The 18,902-nt window shown below is 44.2% G+C and overlaps 1 protein-coding gene across 3 annotated transcripts in view; it reads right to left on the reverse strand.

Moving 5' to 3' along the window:
- The window catches only part of PECAM1 (platelet and endothelial cell adhesion molecule 1), a 55,148-nt gene that overhangs the window by 21,536 nt on the left and 14,710 nt on the right, over window positions 1-18,902 (reverse strand). For 2 of the 3 annotated variants that reach the window (XM_036899937.2, XM_036899938.2), the window contains exons 4-13: window positions 18,298-18,603; window positions 15,258-15,533; window positions 10,793-11,041; window positions 9,211-9,486; window positions 5,936-6,223; window positions 5,209-5,316; window positions 4,093-4,120; window positions 3,311-3,387; window positions 1,907-1,960; window positions 187-249 (exon numbers count right to left, since the gene is read on the reverse strand). In XM_036899937.2, the coding sequence (XP_036755832.2) occupies window positions 187-249; window positions 1,907-1,960; window positions 3,311-3,387; window positions 4,093-4,120; window positions 5,209-5,316; window positions 5,936-6,223; window positions 9,211-9,486; window positions 10,793-11,041; window positions 15,258-15,533; window positions 18,298-18,603 (1,725 nt within the window). The remainder of the gene's footprint in view (window positions 1-186; window positions 250-1,906; window positions 1,961-3,310; window positions 3,388-4,092; window positions 4,121-5,208; window positions 5,317-5,935; window positions 6,224-9,210; window positions 9,487-10,792; window positions 11,042-15,257; window positions 15,534-18,297; window positions 18,604-18,902) is intronic. The other variant, XM_036899939.2, reaches the window with a different exon arrangement.

The following is an 18,902-nucleotide window of genomic DNA, read 5'->3' on the forward strand; positions in this document are numbered from 1 at the left end:
CAAAGCCTGAGCAGGGGTCACTGCTCCTGCCTTAGGCACATCCAGCAGGTCTGTCTGCTGACTATCCCCCTTCTGAGCAACTGAGGTTGACTAGACCCTTGTCATGGAGTCACAGCACGCCCACCCCAATGTCCACACTCCAGCACCCAGCAAAGAATGGGGACTCACTTGAGTGATGGTATTTACCTTGGTGGGGCTCAGGTGAGGTCACTTCCACTTCCGTGTACTCCACATCCAAGGTCAGAGGCTCTGCTCAAAAGAACCACAGCACCCTGCAGTTAGAGTCTCCTTGGGGGGCCCTCAGACCACATTAGAGATTTCCATTCAAATGATTAAAGCATCCCATATTTTGAGGGGGAAGCCAGACTTAACTCCGTTCTAAGTGGGAGAGAAACCTCAGGCTGGGGAAGGTGGCGCTGAAGCACTGCTGAGGATATGGGACGATCCTCCAGCCCAGATTCCTGCTGTTTCTAAAGTGGGAGGACTTGTGAAGCCTCAGTGGATACAGAAAGCAGCCAGCATCAGCCACAGCAGTTAACCTTAGAAGTCTTCCCCACGGCCACAGGCATGGAAAGCTACCTTCAAGGTGGGAAGGGTCTCGGGAATGTGGAATGGGGTCCCCAGCCTAAAAATGTTCTGACAGCATGAGGCATATGCACAGAGAAACAAATCGCTGAAAGCAGGCTGGGCACCACAGTGAAACCCAGCTTTTGTCTTCAAATCAAAATAACATTGTGATTTTATTTTTGAAGCCTCAAAGAATCAGGGGTTCTCACCAGCAACGAAAACCGTGATTCTGCAGTCAAGGATACTGAGGCTTCTACAGAACCTTCGCTTCAGAGCTTTAGCTCCCCTGATAGCAGCCCCAAGGGTAAGGAATTTTGAAAAAGTGATTTATTGGGGTGGATTAATGATTGTGCATTGAGCATTGACTCCCCTATACAGAATTTTATTGTCGTTAACAACCATTTGATCAATAAATATGAGAGATGCCCTCACAAAAAAAAAAAAAAAAAAAAAAAAAAGGACAGACTTCCAATGGTAAAATAAATAAGTAACCGGGATGTAATGTATAGCATAAGGAATATAGTCAAGATATTGTAACAGCTTGGTAGGGTGATAGCTGGAACCTAGAATTATGTATATAAATGTTCTACCACTGTGTTGTACACTTGAAACTAATGTAATGTAATACTGTGCGTCAACTACCCTTCAATAAAAAATAATTATTAAAAAAAAAAAAAAAGTGATTTAGCCCACTCCTTCTGAGCCTTACAAGCAGGCAATCTATTGTTAATTGTCTTTAAAGATCAGCAGCAAGGCTAAAATTACTTTTATAGTGTATTTTTCACTTTTATTAAATACTTAGTAAATACAAAATAACATTTGTAAGTATGTACAAAGTATAAATAACAATTCAATAAAGAGCAGTGTTCCTATCATCTTTTTAAGGAAAAAAACATTTTCATTACCGTTGAAGTACCCTGTGTGCTTTTCCCCATCCCAGTCCCTTAATACTTTTCCAGTTTTATTGCGAGATAAGTGACATACAACATTGTGTAAGCTTAAGGTGTAAGATGTGGTGATTTGCCACAATGCTATTTAAAGATACCCAGTCTCTACTGTCCAAGGGAAAGGAGGTCTTCCCATCTTATTCAGTAGCCCATTCTGAATCAGCAAGTCCCCTTTCAGATATAATCCACTTCTTTCCCATTGGAATTTAGGTTACTTTTCCATTAAGGACACTGGGATGCATCAGCATTTCTATTTTATGTGGCAATCAGTGACAGGGTTGTTAACAGAGGTGGGAAAGTACCCACAGGTCTGAGCAGTTTTAGTTTTTTTCCTAAGAGACTTTTCAATGTAAAGGTTTTTAATTAAAAAAAAAAAAACCTTAGATAATTACCTTTATTTTCATTTATTGGTTTCATTGCATGGTTTCCAACATCTTCATTGTAACCTAGTTGGAAAATAACAGGATGAGTGGCAATGGCAAATTCCAAAGAAAGTGGCAAAGAAACTGTAGCACCTCAGTGGGCAAAAATTTTTAATCTCTTAACAAGTTGTTCTTTATCAAAAAGAATTCTTACAAATGTTATAAACATGATTTCTGATGAACACATGGTTTTCCCTTATGTAGTTGAACTAATTACTATTGTGATGACTAAAATGTATTTATAAACTAAGTAATCAGTGGAGCAACAACATAAGAATTAGGGCATGACTTACAATTTGGAAATTTGGGGGGAAATCCTATTTTAATATAAATCTACATCAGCATTTAATTTAAAGTATCTCTGTATTTATGTATCAATAATACAAATAACCAACAGAATCCCCCTTATACCACAAAAAGGTATCTTCTCTATGTCTTCTCTTACTGGCTAAATATTCACCACATTTTTCTGAATGTAGTTTCTTAAATAACATATTTGCTCTTTTCTCCTTACTGGCATATTGTTTTTGTTACTACAAATGTTTTGTCTTACGTTTTTAAAAGTTTATGATTCAGCATGTAAGAAATGCTCAGTTCCTAAAACACATTTCTCAAGTAGGTCCTGCAAAAAGCATAACCTAAAATGTTCTTGTTTTGTAGAACACACAAACGAACATTCTGTTCCCAAACCTGCTGATGAAAAGAAAACTGCCCCAAATCTGGTCTGGGACAGAGCTTTTTGTGTGGTGTAACTATAGCCCCTGGTAAGTAACTAGCACCCCTGAGCAATTTTCTCATAGGCCTAATGGGACGAAGAAATCCTGGGATTGAGCTGACTCCCAAGTTTGTGATAAATGTCACAATCAGGTATTCCTTTATCACACTACTTTTTCTTTTAATGCCTCTACTAACAGAAATATTTAAACTGGCTCCCTCCCATGACAAGTTTGAGAGGGAACTGTCTTGGGCTTCTAATAAATGATTCCATCTAAGAAGATGTTTTACTAATGCCTTAATTTGATATCTGGTCTCTCTCTTACAAATGGAGAATCATTAGACTTGGGCAATGTTCAAAGTCTTTGAAGATAACCCAGGATGGGTATCCCCAACATTATCATTATTCTTCACCTTTCATTCCTTGGGATGTTTAGAAAGTGATGAGATTAGAATGTTGTGCCTTCCTTCTTAAGTTTATGTTTTGCTTATCACATGGCCTCCAGTGAGTGATTAGATTAAGTGTCTCTGCATGAAGACAGGCTTTCCCTACCAACTGTAACCCCACCACCTACAGATTCTGCTTCTAAGAGAGGGGGAGAGTGTAGTGAGTTGGGAAAAACTAAAACTCTTAGCAGCTGCAGGAAACCATGACTGTACCATAATGTTGGTTGGCTTCAGCACTGGGATCCGACAGTATCTTCTCGTTGTTGGAGTTCAGAAGTGGTGCTGCTGGCCTTAAAATGAAATTTAAAAGGGAAAAAATGCATAATTTTTTTTGGCTCTAACTCCAAACAAACAAAATAGTCAAGGAAAGATCATGAGAAAACTAGGATGTTTTCCCAAGTTAGGAAAACTTCACTCTCTTGTTTGGAAAACATTTTCTCTTTCAGCTGTTAAGCTTTTTGCAAAAACTCTTTGCTGTTAAAATGGGTGTCAGGGCCGAAGGGCCCCCAGGTACCACAGGGCCTTTGGTGAGTCCCGACCCCCTCAGTTCCTCATCCTATGCTACTGGTTCTTTTGGGAACATAGCTACCATTTCCAGACTTTTGAATTTTTGGATTTCAAGAGCAACAATATAGCAAAACCATTTTTGGGGGCCAATTCTATTTTGCCAAGTGAGTAAATTTTTAGAATTCCATATACTACCATTATAATTTCATAAGGAAAAGGGGATTTCACAAGTAACAGTGTAGGAAGGACATGACCTCAGAATAAAGCCATTCCTTCTCATGAAAGGATAACTGGCAATCTTCCTAAGAGACAAACACCCCCACACACACATACACCCCACAAAACCCTACCTTACTCAGCCCCAAGGCCCTTTTATTTCTGAGTTTTCTAAGAACCACTGAAAACTTCCTAATGACCAGAATCTCCCTACAGACAGGCCTGTCCATGCCCACAGAGCGACCGCCTGTCTTCCAAGTACTCACACTGACCTGGACATCTCCACTGGCATCTGCTTGGCTTTAAAAGAGAAAAAGAAAAATCAAGGTCAGTATAAAGTACCCTCCTTCATACCAGGTAGAAACACTCATTTCCACCACATTTGACTTTCTTGAAGATTGAATACCCATAAAAAGAGAATGTCAAATATATTCCTGCTTTAAAAAAAAATAAAAAAATAAATAACTGAACAAAGTAGGTTTCTCTTGGTCTTATACCAAGAGACTTCACATGATTTCCCCTCATAAATAAATGTGACATTGTCACTGCTTTAGCCAGGAGTGGGTTTCCTTAGTGGAATGTGACAGAGATGAAGACAACCAGATTAGCTAAACAAGCAGCTCTCTCTCTCTGACTCACGACCATTCTGCCAGGGAAGGGCTGACTCAGGCCCTGTGCTCTTGATGCCAAGCCGACCTGACACCCAGGCCCAGGTCAGCCTTAGGAGGGGATTTGTTCTGGAGCCTGGCTTCCCAGTGTGGTTATAGCTCATGTGCTCTAACAAAAGCCGAGGGCCCCTCCTCATCACATCTTCCCCCACCCGTCCCAGAAAGCAGCACCAGGGCCTCTAACAGAACCCACTTTACCTACAACAGTTTTTGCAGAATTTACTGGTATATGCCCTTTTCCTTGAGTCCAGGTAGTCCTGGCTTCCTTTCCATGTGTGTCTAACCTCAAGCACAGGGTAGAAATCACAGCACAACTGGCAGATAATTGAGAGGTATTCAGTGTGTGGAATACACTCCCTAACACCACACCCCACTCTGACAACCACAGGACTGGGTAGAGACAATCACAGGAACAGCTTCTAACTACACGTAGATGCAACTTCCCCCAAAATTCATCTTTTTGGGTTAACCAACTAGGAAAGCAATTGTTTTCATTTTTGCCTGTCTAGACCCAGGTGCAGTAAAAGCTCCATACCCACCAAAGCCAAAATCTTGGTCATCAAGGTGACACCCCAAGGAGAAAACAGTTGTAATCAGTTACATCCCCTTAGCTCCCACTGGGGCAGAGCACACCCCCCGGGAAGCTGGAGCCCCTCACATCCATGGCTGGTTTCTCGGCAAGGGCAACCTGCCGGAATGGAATGAAAGAACTGTGCTCACCCTTGGCTTTCTTCAGAAAATAGCATCTGGCCCCAAGTACCAAGGTGGCGATTATCACTCCAATGACAACCACTGCAATAAGTCCTTTCTTCCACGGGGCAAGAAAGACTGGAAATAAAAAAAATTTAAGTATATAGGTTTTTCCTCCTCCAGTAAGAAACAATTTTAGGCTTAAGCAACAAATAAAGCTGATTTTTTTACAGTCCTTGAAACCAGCATCTAACATGAGCATCTCCCTCTGTGAACTCTGTTCATAGCCAGTATAGAAATTATTGCTTTTGCTACAGAGTCCACGGTGGTCGTAAAGGACCATGGGACTAAAGAAGGCTCCTCTCTGGGGTCTGTCCAGCCCTCCTCCTTCTCTAGGAAACCACCTCTACCAACATAGGTGGGCTCCTCCAACCATGTCCCTTTTGCATGACCCAATCCCCTTGGCCACAGACGGTCCATTGGGGGCATTTGATCCAGGATGGGCCAACTGGTGTCTCTCCACCAAGACTGTAGAAGTATGATTGTGTGAAATACTTCCACTTCCATGTAAAAACCAGTTCTTCTTTTATACTTGAGTGGGTTTCTGTCACTTGTAACCAAAAAGCCTGGAGGATATTGGTCTCTTAACCCTCAGGAAGATGCAGTAAACTTTCACCCACTTCCTCTTACAAGTGGTCAGCTTTCTGGCCACACCCTCGGCGGGCCCAGTCATCTCACTGTTGAGACCTTGACTCACCTCTGACCGTCAGCACGTTGCTTTGGGGGATGTTTTTCGCAGGGTTGGCTCTGTTGGAAGCTGTGCAGTAATACTGTCCCTCCTGCTCCTTGCTAGCATGCTGCTTGTGCCAAATGGCCTGGGTGTCATTCAAGGTGATTTGATAGAAGGGCCTGCCCTCCTTTTCTCTGTAAAACCTGTAGGTGATTGGACCAGACCCTTCGTTCACGGAGCATCGAAGCACAAAGGACTCCCCCGATTCCACCATCTCACTCAAGATGACAGAGATCGTGACCTCATCCACCGGGGCTGAAAAGCAGGAAAAGGATTAGCACTGAGAAAGGAGGAAGAGAGGGAACGCGACAGCCGCTGCTCGCGGCCGGTGTCCTCCCGCGCTGGACTCAGGCTGGCATTGAGCTCCTGCGCCGAGTCACGCCGTCATACACATCCGCACGTCCTCCCCTGATTAGCCCGGGAGGCCAGCCACGGATGCCTCCTGTCCTCACGTGCTGATCAAACACAAGATGCTAAGGACAACGCCCTGCAGGGACCACTCCGCTGTCACTGGCCACCCAGCCCGCCCCTACGATGTATGTTCTGCTGCGGTCTGTTCCGTGTGCATGGGCGGGGGGCGGGGGAGGGGCTGCGCGCACAGGGTTTTCTCGCCCTGTTTACAAAGATGCCCGACGCTTCCAGATCCCAGGAGCAAATGGCCTCGACCACCACCTTCTCTGGCTCCCGTCCTGTTTTATCTCTTTTTTCCTTCAGGAGTGGTCTAAACCATTGCCTTCACATCCTCACTTCCCACCTTCTTGTTATCCCTGAAATCTGACTTCCATCCCTCTGCTTCTGAAACTGCACTCTATTTCTGGTTTTAAAGAGACGCGGAAGGCCACCGGATCCCCCGACGAACTCATCCCCGAGACCCCAGCAGGCGAGACCCACTGCAGATGCCCTTCCAGTCTTCCCTCCCGGGCTTCCCGCAGCTCTCAGCTGTCACCCAGACCTGCCTTTTGAGCACGGCTTCCTCTGGCTTCTGTGGTGGATGCCTCACAACCCAGGTTCTCTCACCACCTCTCCTGTCACTCCCTCTTTATTCATCAGTTTCTCTTCCTTTACCCTTTAAGTATGGACTTTCTGCAAAATTCCATCCTCAGTTTTCCATTGTCTTCTCTGGTGATATCACCTACATCATAGCTTCTATTTGTGCATTTAACACATAAACATATAGCATTTATTGCCTTATTTAGGCATATGTTTATGTAGCTAAACATATTTAATGTATTTATACATATTATACTAAATATAATACAAATAAATACATATTACTCCCCCGAATTCCAAGTCTTTATTTTTACCTGGGCATTTCCACGTGGAAGCCCTGCCAGCCTCTCATTCCCAGCAGTTTCAGGCAGAACTCATTTTTCTCCTATATTTCCTTTCCTGGGCTCCATATTCAACTACCAAATTCTGATCCTAAACTGTCTTCCCAAGTAGACCTTCCTATTAATGTGAGAATGGTCTGGTCAGCAGACGGATAACTGACTTACAAATCTCTCTCTCTTGTGAATGCAGCAGGTGGGCAGACCATGCAGCTGCTCGCCCAACAAAGGAAGCACCAGGCCCAGGATGGGATGGTGGAGGTTGCCCACAAGGGCAGACCCCCAGAGAGTGCCGCCTGACCCGAGGCCCTCTTCCTTGTGAAGCACAAGGAGGTGGTGGCAAGCTGGACTCAGGAGCCAGAGTGCCTGGTCTCCGTCCCCAGCCCCACCAGCTACCAGCTATCTGTTTTAGGCTTTAGTTGCTTTACCATAAAACAAGGATGTTATTATTATGGGTCTTATGTGGCTATTGCAAGTATTAATGGAAATTGCTAAGTTGCTTCACACAGGGGGTGGACACATGGTCAGGGCTCAGTAAACGTTAGCCATTAATACCGACCCAATTTCACATTACCTTGCTCAGGTATTATGAAGTCTGAATTCTCTACTTGTTCTAAGTGATAGAGCCACCAGGTTAATCTTCCCAAGACCCTATTCTTGCCATATCCTTCCCTCTTCTGACTTTTTATTGCACACAGGACAAATCCCCAACTCTTAAGACTGGCATTTGATGCCCTTCACAGTTGGGCTCAGTCACTTTTTCAGTTTATACTGAACGATTCTCCATTCCCAATCACTGTTTCTTTGTTTCCAGCCATCTGATTTGCCCACAGGCTTTTTGCTCATGTGTTTGCCCAAGCTGGTAGGCCACCCCGAGTCCTCTCTGCCTACCCATTGTCAAGTTCTGGTTCCTAACCCAGCTCTTCCCACTCAAGCTAGATGATATCTTTCATGCTGTAGATTCCTATCACCTTCATTGTAAGGGTAGTACACATGACAATCATGTGTTGCCTAGTAACATTTTCTTCTATACTTATTTGCATTGTAGTTCAAATATATTAAAATCTTTTTCCCTTATTTAATCAGGAGATCCTGCCATTGAAAACAAAGAACATATTTCTTTTTTGTATATACCCCATAGCATTAGGTGCTTTATATATACTGATGTTAATTTTAAAAGTATGGCTATTCCTAGATTATACATTAACAGAAGTAGGAATCTCTATCCAACTTGAGATGCCCACAATGGCACATGTAGATAAGCAGGTATTAAATAAGAAGGAGGAAGAAAAGGAAGGAGCCTTATGAAGCTTTTTACAACAGTGTGCAGGTTATCTCAGATGCAAGCAATGGCACTCTGAAGGACTTCCAAGAGGTGCAAGATAGAGGCTCAAGGATCAGCATCCACCCCAGCACAGAGGTATATTTCTCTTGAGTATGAGAGACCCGGGTGAATGTTAACCAGTCCCGTGAGACTAGAGCCTGCAGCTCTGACTGCTGTGGGTTCTGCACAGGACAGAGTTTGCCCCACCAAGGGTCAGCAGTAGAGAAGAGCTCCGGTCTACAGTTCTCAGAGGTGCCTCGCAGTCCATCTCAAGAGGAGCTAATGCTAAGGGAGCCCCAAAGCACCACTTTAGTGCCTCCAGAAGTCAGGACACTTTGCTCTTCTATTTTAGCAGTTTGCTTAGAAGGTTCTGAGAAGAGATGACATTGCCATACCAATAGCCACCAGATATTTTGTGACCCTGTTTACCTGGGCCTTGGTCCTCCTTTGCCATGTATCACATTTATGGACTTTGCCCAAGTAGTACCCACTTCTCTTGCCCACACAATCCTTGGGCAGCCACAAACCTTTAAAAATGTGAGCTAAAGCCCTGAACCTGCATGGTTTCTTCTCATAGCACAGTGTCTTACCTATCACCTTGACCCGCAGAACTTCGCTGAACATTTTGTTTTGGGAATGGCAATTGTCCACAATACACTGGTATTCTACATCTTTTGTTGGGTTATCTTTGAATACTGCAGGGTCGTTTGAGCTCATGCTACATTTCTTCAAAATACTGCTTGCTTTTAAGAGGTGATAAGAAATAGGTGAGGTTCCGTTTATGGATTGGCAACTGACTTCTATGGTCTGTCCTTTTATCACCTCAGACCTGGATTCATGAAAAATCCTGGGCTTGGAGAGCATCTCTAGAATGACAGAGAGAGAGAGACAACCTGAATGGCATTGAAGAAAGAGGCAGAACCGGCCTGAGAAGTTTCTTCTTCCCCAAACTCTGGGCTTTGCTTTCTCTGTCATTATCGTCATTTTAAATGCCTATCTGCCTTATGTACCTTTACAGGGTTCCTTTAAGATTGGCAGGTAATGTGTGTGTGTGTGTGTGTGTGTGTGTGTGTGTGTGTGTGCAGTGGGTGGTGAGGAGGGAGGGAAAGACAGGGAGAATGCTATAAACAAAATGAATGACACAAATTCAAGAAAAACATTATATCCCCCTAAATACACGTTTATATTTTCATATATCTCACATGCACAGACCCACACATCCCTACAGTTTTTTGTATTGAGAAAAGACACAGGAAAAGCATAAAAAATGTACAAGTACCCAAACAGATTATATTTTAAAACAAATTCGCAGTGCCTCAGCCTCTCCTGATAATAAATTCCATGCTTCAAGAAATGAGTACTAGGTCATTACTCAGAAGTTTGCTCATTTAGAAAGCTTATAAAATGAAATGAACTCCTCCCAAGAATGCCAGAAAGAAAAAAAATGTAATGACCACATTTGTCTCTTGCTTCATTTCTTTTTGAGTTATATGACTAGAGAATCGATGACAGACGAAAACTCTGGGTCAGCTGAGGTGAAAATCTTGACTGGATCAACCAGGTTCAGCTGAAGCACAGCTTGACTAGAGCTCCACATTCGCTCCTTTACTCAAAATACGGCCTGACCGCAGCCCCCCAAGGTGCTAGTCAGAGATGCGGATTCCGGCTCCACCCCGAGCGGCATCCTAGCCAGGTTTTGGGTGTGCAGTCAAGTCTGAGAACACTGCTCTATGTGGCCCCAGTACCTACATTCTGCTCACCGGAAGTCCTAGCCCTTCTGGTCAGCCAGGATATGGATTAAAAACTGGAACTTAGACGTTAAAATTTCATGTTGATTAAGCAGTGCTTCCTCCCTGACCTTTTGGGTGGGTGCCTGCTCCAGCAGCCAGAGTCTTGCCAGTTCAGAGGCCACATCATCAGCAGGCAGCCACACTAAAGCCATGAAGTTTTTGCCAACACCCTTTTCCTTGTACTGCCTCTCTCCTGTGCACTGAGCAGGAATACCCACTTGCTTCTGTTGGGTCTCTCGATTTCACTCCTCTCTCATTCCCCGGGGTTCTTACCCAGCTGCAGTCTGATCTGCCTGCGGACTGGACAGGATGGCAGCTGGTGATAAATCCCCTTCCTCCCACTCAGCACCAGTACTGTCCGAGCCAGCAAGGATGCACTCACCACACACGGCAATCTGCACCACGCTGCTTTTCTTGACCACCTTGCCAATGCCTGCGAGGCAGGTGTACGTCCCGCTGTCCCACTCTGAGGCTATCTTGGTGAAATTCTGACTGTGTGACACAGTCATGTTTCCCTTCTGGATGGTGAAGTTGGCTGGAGGCACTCCTGGGATGGAGCACCACAAGTTCAGGCTTTCACCCTGGTCCAGAAGTGTGGCAGAAGATTCCAGCCTTGGCTTGGAAAACAGCTCTGAAACACCAGGGAGTGGGAATGGGGTGAGATGTTTCTGCGCACGACACCCAAAGCCCCTTTGCAGAGAGGCCCCTGGCCCAGCTGCTTTTGGAAGAGCCCACTCCCAACTTTTTGCAAAAAGTTTTCCTTTTTCCTTCCAAGGTACTCTGTACCTTGCTACTCATGTACCTGATAATTACACAATTACAGGGCTCAGGTTCACTCTTTGCCTGGGATTCCAATGGAAGGTTTTGCTCCCGTGTTAATCCGACATATTTCACAGACATGGATTAGAAAAGTTTTGTAATGCGTAATATGTAATGCAGCAAGTAGTGATGCATGCATTCATTCATTCACTCACACATTTCATTCCATGAGTGTTTCTTTCAGGCTATCTCTGTGCAGGGCACCTTGCTCAGCACTGGACAGAAAGCAGTGAGAAAGAAACAGTCCCTGACTTCACCGTGCTTACATCTAGTGGGTGATGTAGACGTGGTGTTTGCAGGAGAGCCCATCATGAACCCAGGCTTGGGGAGTCAGGAAAGGACTCTTGGCGGAAGCCACCCAGGCACACAGGGAGAGAGTCTAGGTGGAGGGAACAACATATGGAGGGCCTGGCAGGAGGCTGGAGTACCTGAGAGCTCAGTCGGGAGTAGAAGAGGCCGTAGGAAGGCCTGAAGGTCATAGAAGTACAGATTGTGTCCCCAGGACCGTGGGAACCACGGGGAGTCTGGTCAGGGGAATGGCACCCGAAGTGTGTGGTAGAGAGACCTCTGGGAGGAGAATGGGGGTTGGGGGTCCCAGACCAGAAGCAGGAGGGATGTAGTGCAGGCTGGAAGAAGAGTGGGAGCATGAAGGTGGGGAGAAGCCGTGGCTGGCCCCCATCCCTCCCGCCCTCCCCCCGAGGAGAATGAAGACGCACCGGAGCCACCTGAGGTCGAGCACTGTGTGGGCTCTAACAGTCTCTGCCACTTGAGTTATCCGTACCATCATTAAGGTTGGATGTCAACAGAATTAAAGACTGCAGTTGGCTTTTTAAGACAACTTGTCATCTCCTTATTTAAATATTCCCTGAAATACTTCAACAGTTCATAGTTATGGTGTATGTTTCTATTTTCAGCTACAGGGGAATTACTGATTAGCTACTTAGTGTGAAGGCTTGGATCCTTCAGGTAAGCAAATGCATGCTGACCTCATGGCTATAGCCCTTGACACAGGAAGGAGTCAGTAACTCTGGACTATGTGCCCTCTGAGAAAGGGACCCAGTCTCAAAGTTCCTCTTAGGAAGGCTTCTTCTTGGGCTTGAGATCGAGAATGCAGCCAGAGGTCAGGGAATCAACTTCTACCTTAGGCTCTAAATTTATCTGCTGTGCAGGCTTGGGGGTGCAAATCAACACTGTCATTGTCATCGATGGTGTGGCCTAGCTATGGAGGCCATTTCCATCATCATCAGGCCGCAGTACCTTCCTTGTTTCCTCAACAGGGAATGGAATACAACTTGAAGTAAGGTGGATCCCAATAATTAATCTGTATTTCATGAAGGCACATTCCATCCTTCCTCCCTTCCATGATAAGTACTGACTATCTGTTTCCAGAGCACCATCAAAAGGTCTAGGTTAAGATTGGGGAAAAGGAACCAAAGAAATTGACACCCTAAAGTGCCTTATAATCCCATTGAGCAGATACCAAAAAACTTGAAAAAATGATTTAGGAAAAATCCCAAAGCAATGACTCTACATTTAAAATATGTAAACAAAAATGCAAAAAGTAAGAAACCACCTTGTTGAAGTGAGTGCAAGATGGTTTCAGATTAGAAATGAAGTATTAGAGAATGGTTTGATTGTAAAGAGGCAATGTAAACAAACCGGCTTGACTATCACGTGGACTAATACGGATCTGTCTTTTATTCACTTACTGAACACACACTGATTGTGCTCCTACCGTGTGCCAGGCTGTGTCTAAGGATCAGTGATGGAAGGCAAGTTGCACTGCAGACCTGGTCCTTCAAGGACTCACACAGAGTGCGTGGAGACGGATGCTCTGTCTGCACAGTGACTGGGTGGGGGAGGGAGGCTTGGATGGGGGTGGTGCCAAGGTGGAGGATCACCAATTTAAGCCCAGGAATAGTGATGTCATCTAGGGACCATTTTAGGAGGGCTTCTCCTGTAGCTGGCTGCAGGGTGAACTGGAGCAGAGATGCTCAGGGGGACCTCTGCGATAGATAATCCTTGTGTGAGGGCCGATGTTAGGGCATGATTGTAGAGACAGAAGGCAGGACAGAGTTGAGAGACCTGGCAGCGCTTGGTGACTGATTGGGTCTAAAAAGGCAGACAGTGCTGGGGGTGAGGGTGAGGGGTGAAGGAAATCCTTCTTCTATCCAAAGACAAATGACTAATTCAATAGTTTTTACCTTCACAAAATTATTGTGAGCCACCAACACTACTATATAGAGCCATTTACGGTGAGGCATGATGGCAATGGGGTGTGGACAACCAGATACACAAGTGGGCCTGCAGCCATTTCCAAAGGCTTGGTGGCACATGGACACAGGGCTGTTTGCCTGCCAGCCTGGTGGTTCAGTTAGTTCCGCATGGAAAGGAGAGAGCTCAGGACCACAGAGCTCTCAGGCTGAGGGGGTGGGAAGGGCAGGCTGAGTGGAGAACTTTGCTTTCTGGGCCTGCGATAGTGACCTACTGACTGACCTGAACACTCATCATGACACAGACTTCTGGATAGGGTGACCAGCTACACTAGTATCTTATGGCCCAGTGATGCTTCATGCTTTCTTAAGCCTGGCCTGAGGGTGAGGGTGCTGCCCACACCGGGCCCTCTCGCAGCAGGATGCCTGGCCCTTTATTGTACTTCCTTACTACATTGCATTCTAATGGTCTATTTCTATCTGTGGATTTCTTCAAGGGCAAAGTCTGACCTTAGGTAGCTCTCTCTTCCTGTAAGTTGCCCAGCATACAGAAGGTACTCAATATATGGTGAATTGAGTGCTTTTCTCTAATGAGGTAAGGTATGTCTTAGTGAAAAATTTCATGCTGCATCAAAATATTTGTCATTATCAATAATAACCTAAACTGCTAGCATACACTATAGACCAGAAGGAATCACCCAATTGGGCAGTTGGCAGCCTACCTATGATTCTGCTGACTGTCCTTGTAACTGTGCACTTAGTGCTTGACACATAGGAGGCTTTCAGGCAGTGGAGGAAACTTCACTTGGGAAACAGGAGGTGCTGACACTCTCTGCCCTCTGAGACACTGTCATGCCAAGTTCATTCATTCATCCAACAAATATGTACTGAAGTTCCACTATGTGCCAGGCACTGTCCTAGGCACCAAGGACAAAGCACTGAATAACGTAGGTAGTGTTCCTACCCTCATCAGCTTTCATGCCAGTGCCTGAATACATACACTAAACAGGAAGAGGTAGAGTATATTTTTTTTGGCAATAAGTGCTCTCAAGAAAAGTAAAGCCAGGTATGTGGGGAAGGAGTCCAAGAGAATTTTTAGGTACATGGTTTGGAAGCCAGACGGGCTTCAGGGTGACTCTTGTTCTGCCACTTGGTAATCCTGTAATCCTTGGGTGAGTTACCTAAACTCTCAGCCTCAGTTTCCACATCTATAAAACTAGAATCATCTCACAGCACTGTTAACAGCACGAAATCAAAATGTGTGTAAACCGGTCATGCAGCATCCAAGAAAGGGGAACTGTTACTGCTGTTTCTGAGCTTACTAATGCGTTCTCACTTCTGACCCTGACTTAAGATCTGTGTTTAGGATCTAGGATCATGCTTGGCACAGAGGAAAGGTAAATATGATAGAATAAGTGACAGTAACGCAAACTAACGTTCACTGAGTGCTTATTCTGATGAGGCTCCTTATAAGAGAGTCACGTCATTTAGTCACTGTAACAGTCCTTTTGGTGAGTGTTGTCACTATCCCCATCTCATAGAGCTGTGGCAAGGAGAAACTCAGGAACTCACCCAAGGTCACTGAAGTAGTGAGGGGCAAGGCTGGGATCTGATGCCAGAACCTGCACCCCAACCACCACAGCTAATTGCCTGTTCATTCTGCATGGACTCTCCCCTGCAAGCATCCCGCCTGAGCCCGAAAGCATTCGTTCAGACAAGCAGGAGCGGAAGCATCAGCTCTCACTGGCCAACCTGGATTCCAGCACGGCCACTTCTCGACCTGCCAAATGCCGACACCGCCCAGAGCAGCCCTACCTGTTATGTTGACCACGATGCTGCTGACCTTGGATATCCGGCTGGCTTCCACTTTGCATGTATAGTTGCCGCTGTGCTCCACCATGGCCATCACTGAGTAGGTGGCTTCATTGCCATGCCTGCTGTGTGCCACAATCACCTTGTCCTTTTGGATTATGATTTCTGGAAATGCCTGGACCAGGTGAGTCACTTGAATGGTGCACTTAATGAGGAGCTGATCTCCCTCTGTGATCATTCCCTTGGGGCTGATGTGGAATTTGGGATTGGAGAAGGATTCTACAAGAAGAGGACAAGCCAGTCAGATTCAGGGTCAAGTCTGAGCAGCAGAGAAAAGGCACTTCCTCCCTTTCTCTGCTCTTTTTGTTGTCAACCACTGTTTCTTCTTAAGAATTAAAATTCACCTTGGCTGCTACGATGTTCCTTTCCTTTTCGCTCAGTCTTGAATCTCCAGCCTTCCTCTTAACTGCACTTCTCTAACTTTCTTGAGCTTCCCAAAGGCCAAATCACCTTTTCTAGATCTTATCTGCAGAACCTTCTTCAAATGTCTGCACAAATAACCACACCAGTTGGAAACAGACTCTGCTCCCCAAGAATTTTTCTAGGCTCTTTCCACAAGGTTTCTGGGAACTACGGCATTTCAACATAAATATTCTATAACTCTCAAAAGTGACAACTATGTAAATGGTACCACTCCATGGAAACACTATTTAAATCACCATATGCACCTCCAAAGTAATTTCTAATCTATTCTATTTCTCTTTTTAAATGCTGGCTGTATCTGACTAAACTGATTTCATGACTCACACAGTTTGAAAAATACTGTTTTAATAAAACAAGGGCCAGATACCAGGGCATAGGATCTTTAGGAGATGGTAAGGGGAAAAGTAGGGTTAGGCCTTTGCTCCCACAAAAAAATACAGTGGAGCATGAGAGAGCATACACATAGATTACAACTATGGAAAATACAGATAGGGACATTAAAAATCTCACTGATATAATACTTTAATATTCATTAGTTTTTAACTGTAAGGTTACTTAAACTCACAATAAATGCTACCACTCAAAAAAGTAGTCTGCTTTCCTGAGTAAAAGTCAAAAAAGAGGGCATCTTTTAGGACTTTCAACATGTACCCGCTGGAGTAACTTAATAGTAGCTAAAGGGCTTTTCCTTACATCCAAATTAATTCCAGATACACCAGAGATCTGAATGCAGAAAGAAAAAAAAATTAAAGCACAGAAACATTAAGAGAAAACAGGTGCATTTTTTTCTTTCATAATATTGGAATATAGAGGAACTTCAGATATGAATCACAAAACTGAGATGCCACAAAGACAAAAGATGGATAGATTTTGTAAAGATTAAAAGCTTCTGCCTGGAATACTTATCATAAAATAAAGACAAATGATGAAATGGTGGATATATTTGCATAGTATTTGACAAAGAGCCAGTTTCTTTCATTTAAAAGGACTCAAACAAATCAATCAGGAAGAGTTAAAAAGGACAAGGTGCATATGAGCAGGCAATTTATGCTGGAGAAATGTAACAGACCAGTAAACATAAAGAACATGATCAACCCCAGTGAAGACCAAAGAAATATAAGTCACAGCAATGATATATCCCTGTTCCTCAATTAGAGGCAAACAACAATAGAACATTGGCAATATTTTGTGCTGCAAAGCATGCAAGAAAATAAACACTAGTGTCACTTTTGATGGAAATGTTCAACCATTCTGAGGAACAGTTTAGGAACAGTTTGGCAGTATCAATATTCAAAATGCACCAAAGATTTGAATCCACAATTTGACTGCTATGAATCAGCTCTATGAATAATAATGAAATAAAATACTTGCAAAAGTACACAAATTATTAGTACCCGTATGTGCATTGCACAATTGTCTTAATAGCAAAAAACTGGGAAAATACCTAAATGCCCATCAACAGAAAATTAGGTCAATAAATTATGTCATATCCCCATAATAGGATTCTGAGTTGCCACTAAAATATTTCTTGACTTGGACAAGAGTCCATAACATATTGTTCAGTTAAGAAAATATTATTAAATTTGTATGTTTGACAGGTCCTATATTTGTAAAAACAAAGAAAAACAGACAAAAACTGTGTGGGAGTGTGATCGTGTAAGCAGAAAAAGTCAAGGGGGTTCATACTGGTGGTTTTCTCTGAGTAGAGGTACAATGAATGTCACATTATACCTTATACTGTATCTGTATCACATTTTCTGGAAATTTAATGTATACCAAGCATTATAATGAGAAAAACATTATAATCAGAAAACCATATAAAATCATATATATATATACACACACACACTGGGCAGGGGTGAAGTAAGGTACCAAAAGCAGAGGGTCATTTATGACATAGTCCAGGGCTCCTAGCTTGAGAATCTTCGAGGCTGTCTGCATCAGAGCGTGCCTCCCCGGCCTCATCCCTGCTTCACAGAGTCCTTCCCCCACAGCTCCCTGGGAGCCGCTGGCTGCCCTGGAGCTCACACCCAGGCTTCCCTCTGCTTCGCCTTTCTCTCCTGAGAGCATTCTCCAATCACCTCGTTTGTTTCCTATTGGTTCAATGCCTTGGTGATGCAGGGTGGGAAGAAGAGGGTAGTTGTTCCATCAAAAAGCAAAGGTTGAGATCCTGGCTCACCCCCCTCCCAGTTCCCTCCAGACCCCACTTCCTGGTGTCTGACCCACATGGGTTTAAAGCCTTCGTTTCCAAATTGCGGGACACATAATGCACCACTTCAGTGAGTCATGGCCAGAGGTTAAGGGTTGTTTGTGAAACTTGAGTGAAATTTACACACACACACACACACACACACACACACACACACACACAAATATATATATAATCAAACTGTGTCACCATCAAAGAGCATGAAAAATACAGACTTCATAGATTCAGAACAGTGTTGAGAGCAGCAGCCCAGCAAGAAGGTCCCAGCCCCTTCCCCAATTCTGGGCTTTTTCCCCCCAGACAAAACCAGCAAACCAGTAAAAATTGCAAAAAGAAAAGCAGGACTCTGACCTGTCACGGTGACCAGTTCACTCCTGACAGATACAGACTTCTCCACATTGGTCCCAGAAACAATCCCAGCTTGACATTGGAATGATATAACATGGTCCTGTTCCTCGACTGTGAATTCCAGAGTCACAAAATTCTGGTTCTGAGAAGTTTTTTCTCTTTTTTGCTTGACACCTTTTGTATGTAGTTTGAATTTTTCAATTGTAAAATGTATTGGGGCCTTTTCCTCTGGGACAGAGCAATTGACCATCACAACCCCTCCTTCTATTGCCTCTTTCTTGTCCAGTGTCACTCTGGGATTGGACACTCCTTTGGGAGAAGAGAAAGTCCATTAGTATCAGCCTGATCCAGCAGCATGAGCCTCCCTCCTCTGAGTCATCGTGGTTGACCCAACTGAACGTGCTTTCGTTTTGTCCAAGAACCCCAGTGCTACCTACGAAGTAGTTACCGAGCATGGATGTGTTACCAGACGCTTTGAAAAATACAAAACATATTTAAGATGTGGTTGGTGCTTTCAACATTTATGATCCCATTGGAAAGGAAAGTCTTCCCAGCTGATATAGTTCAAAACAAAACAAAATAGCCAAGGTTTATTAGTATTACTATGA

Source organism: Manis pentadactyla, chromosome 4 (assembly GCF_030020395.1).
Source record: "Manis pentadactyla isolate mManPen7 chromosome 4, mManPen7.hap1, whole genome shotgun sequence".
Lineage (NCBI taxonomy): Eukaryota > Metazoa > Chordata > Mammalia > Pholidota > Manidae > Manis > Manis pentadactyla.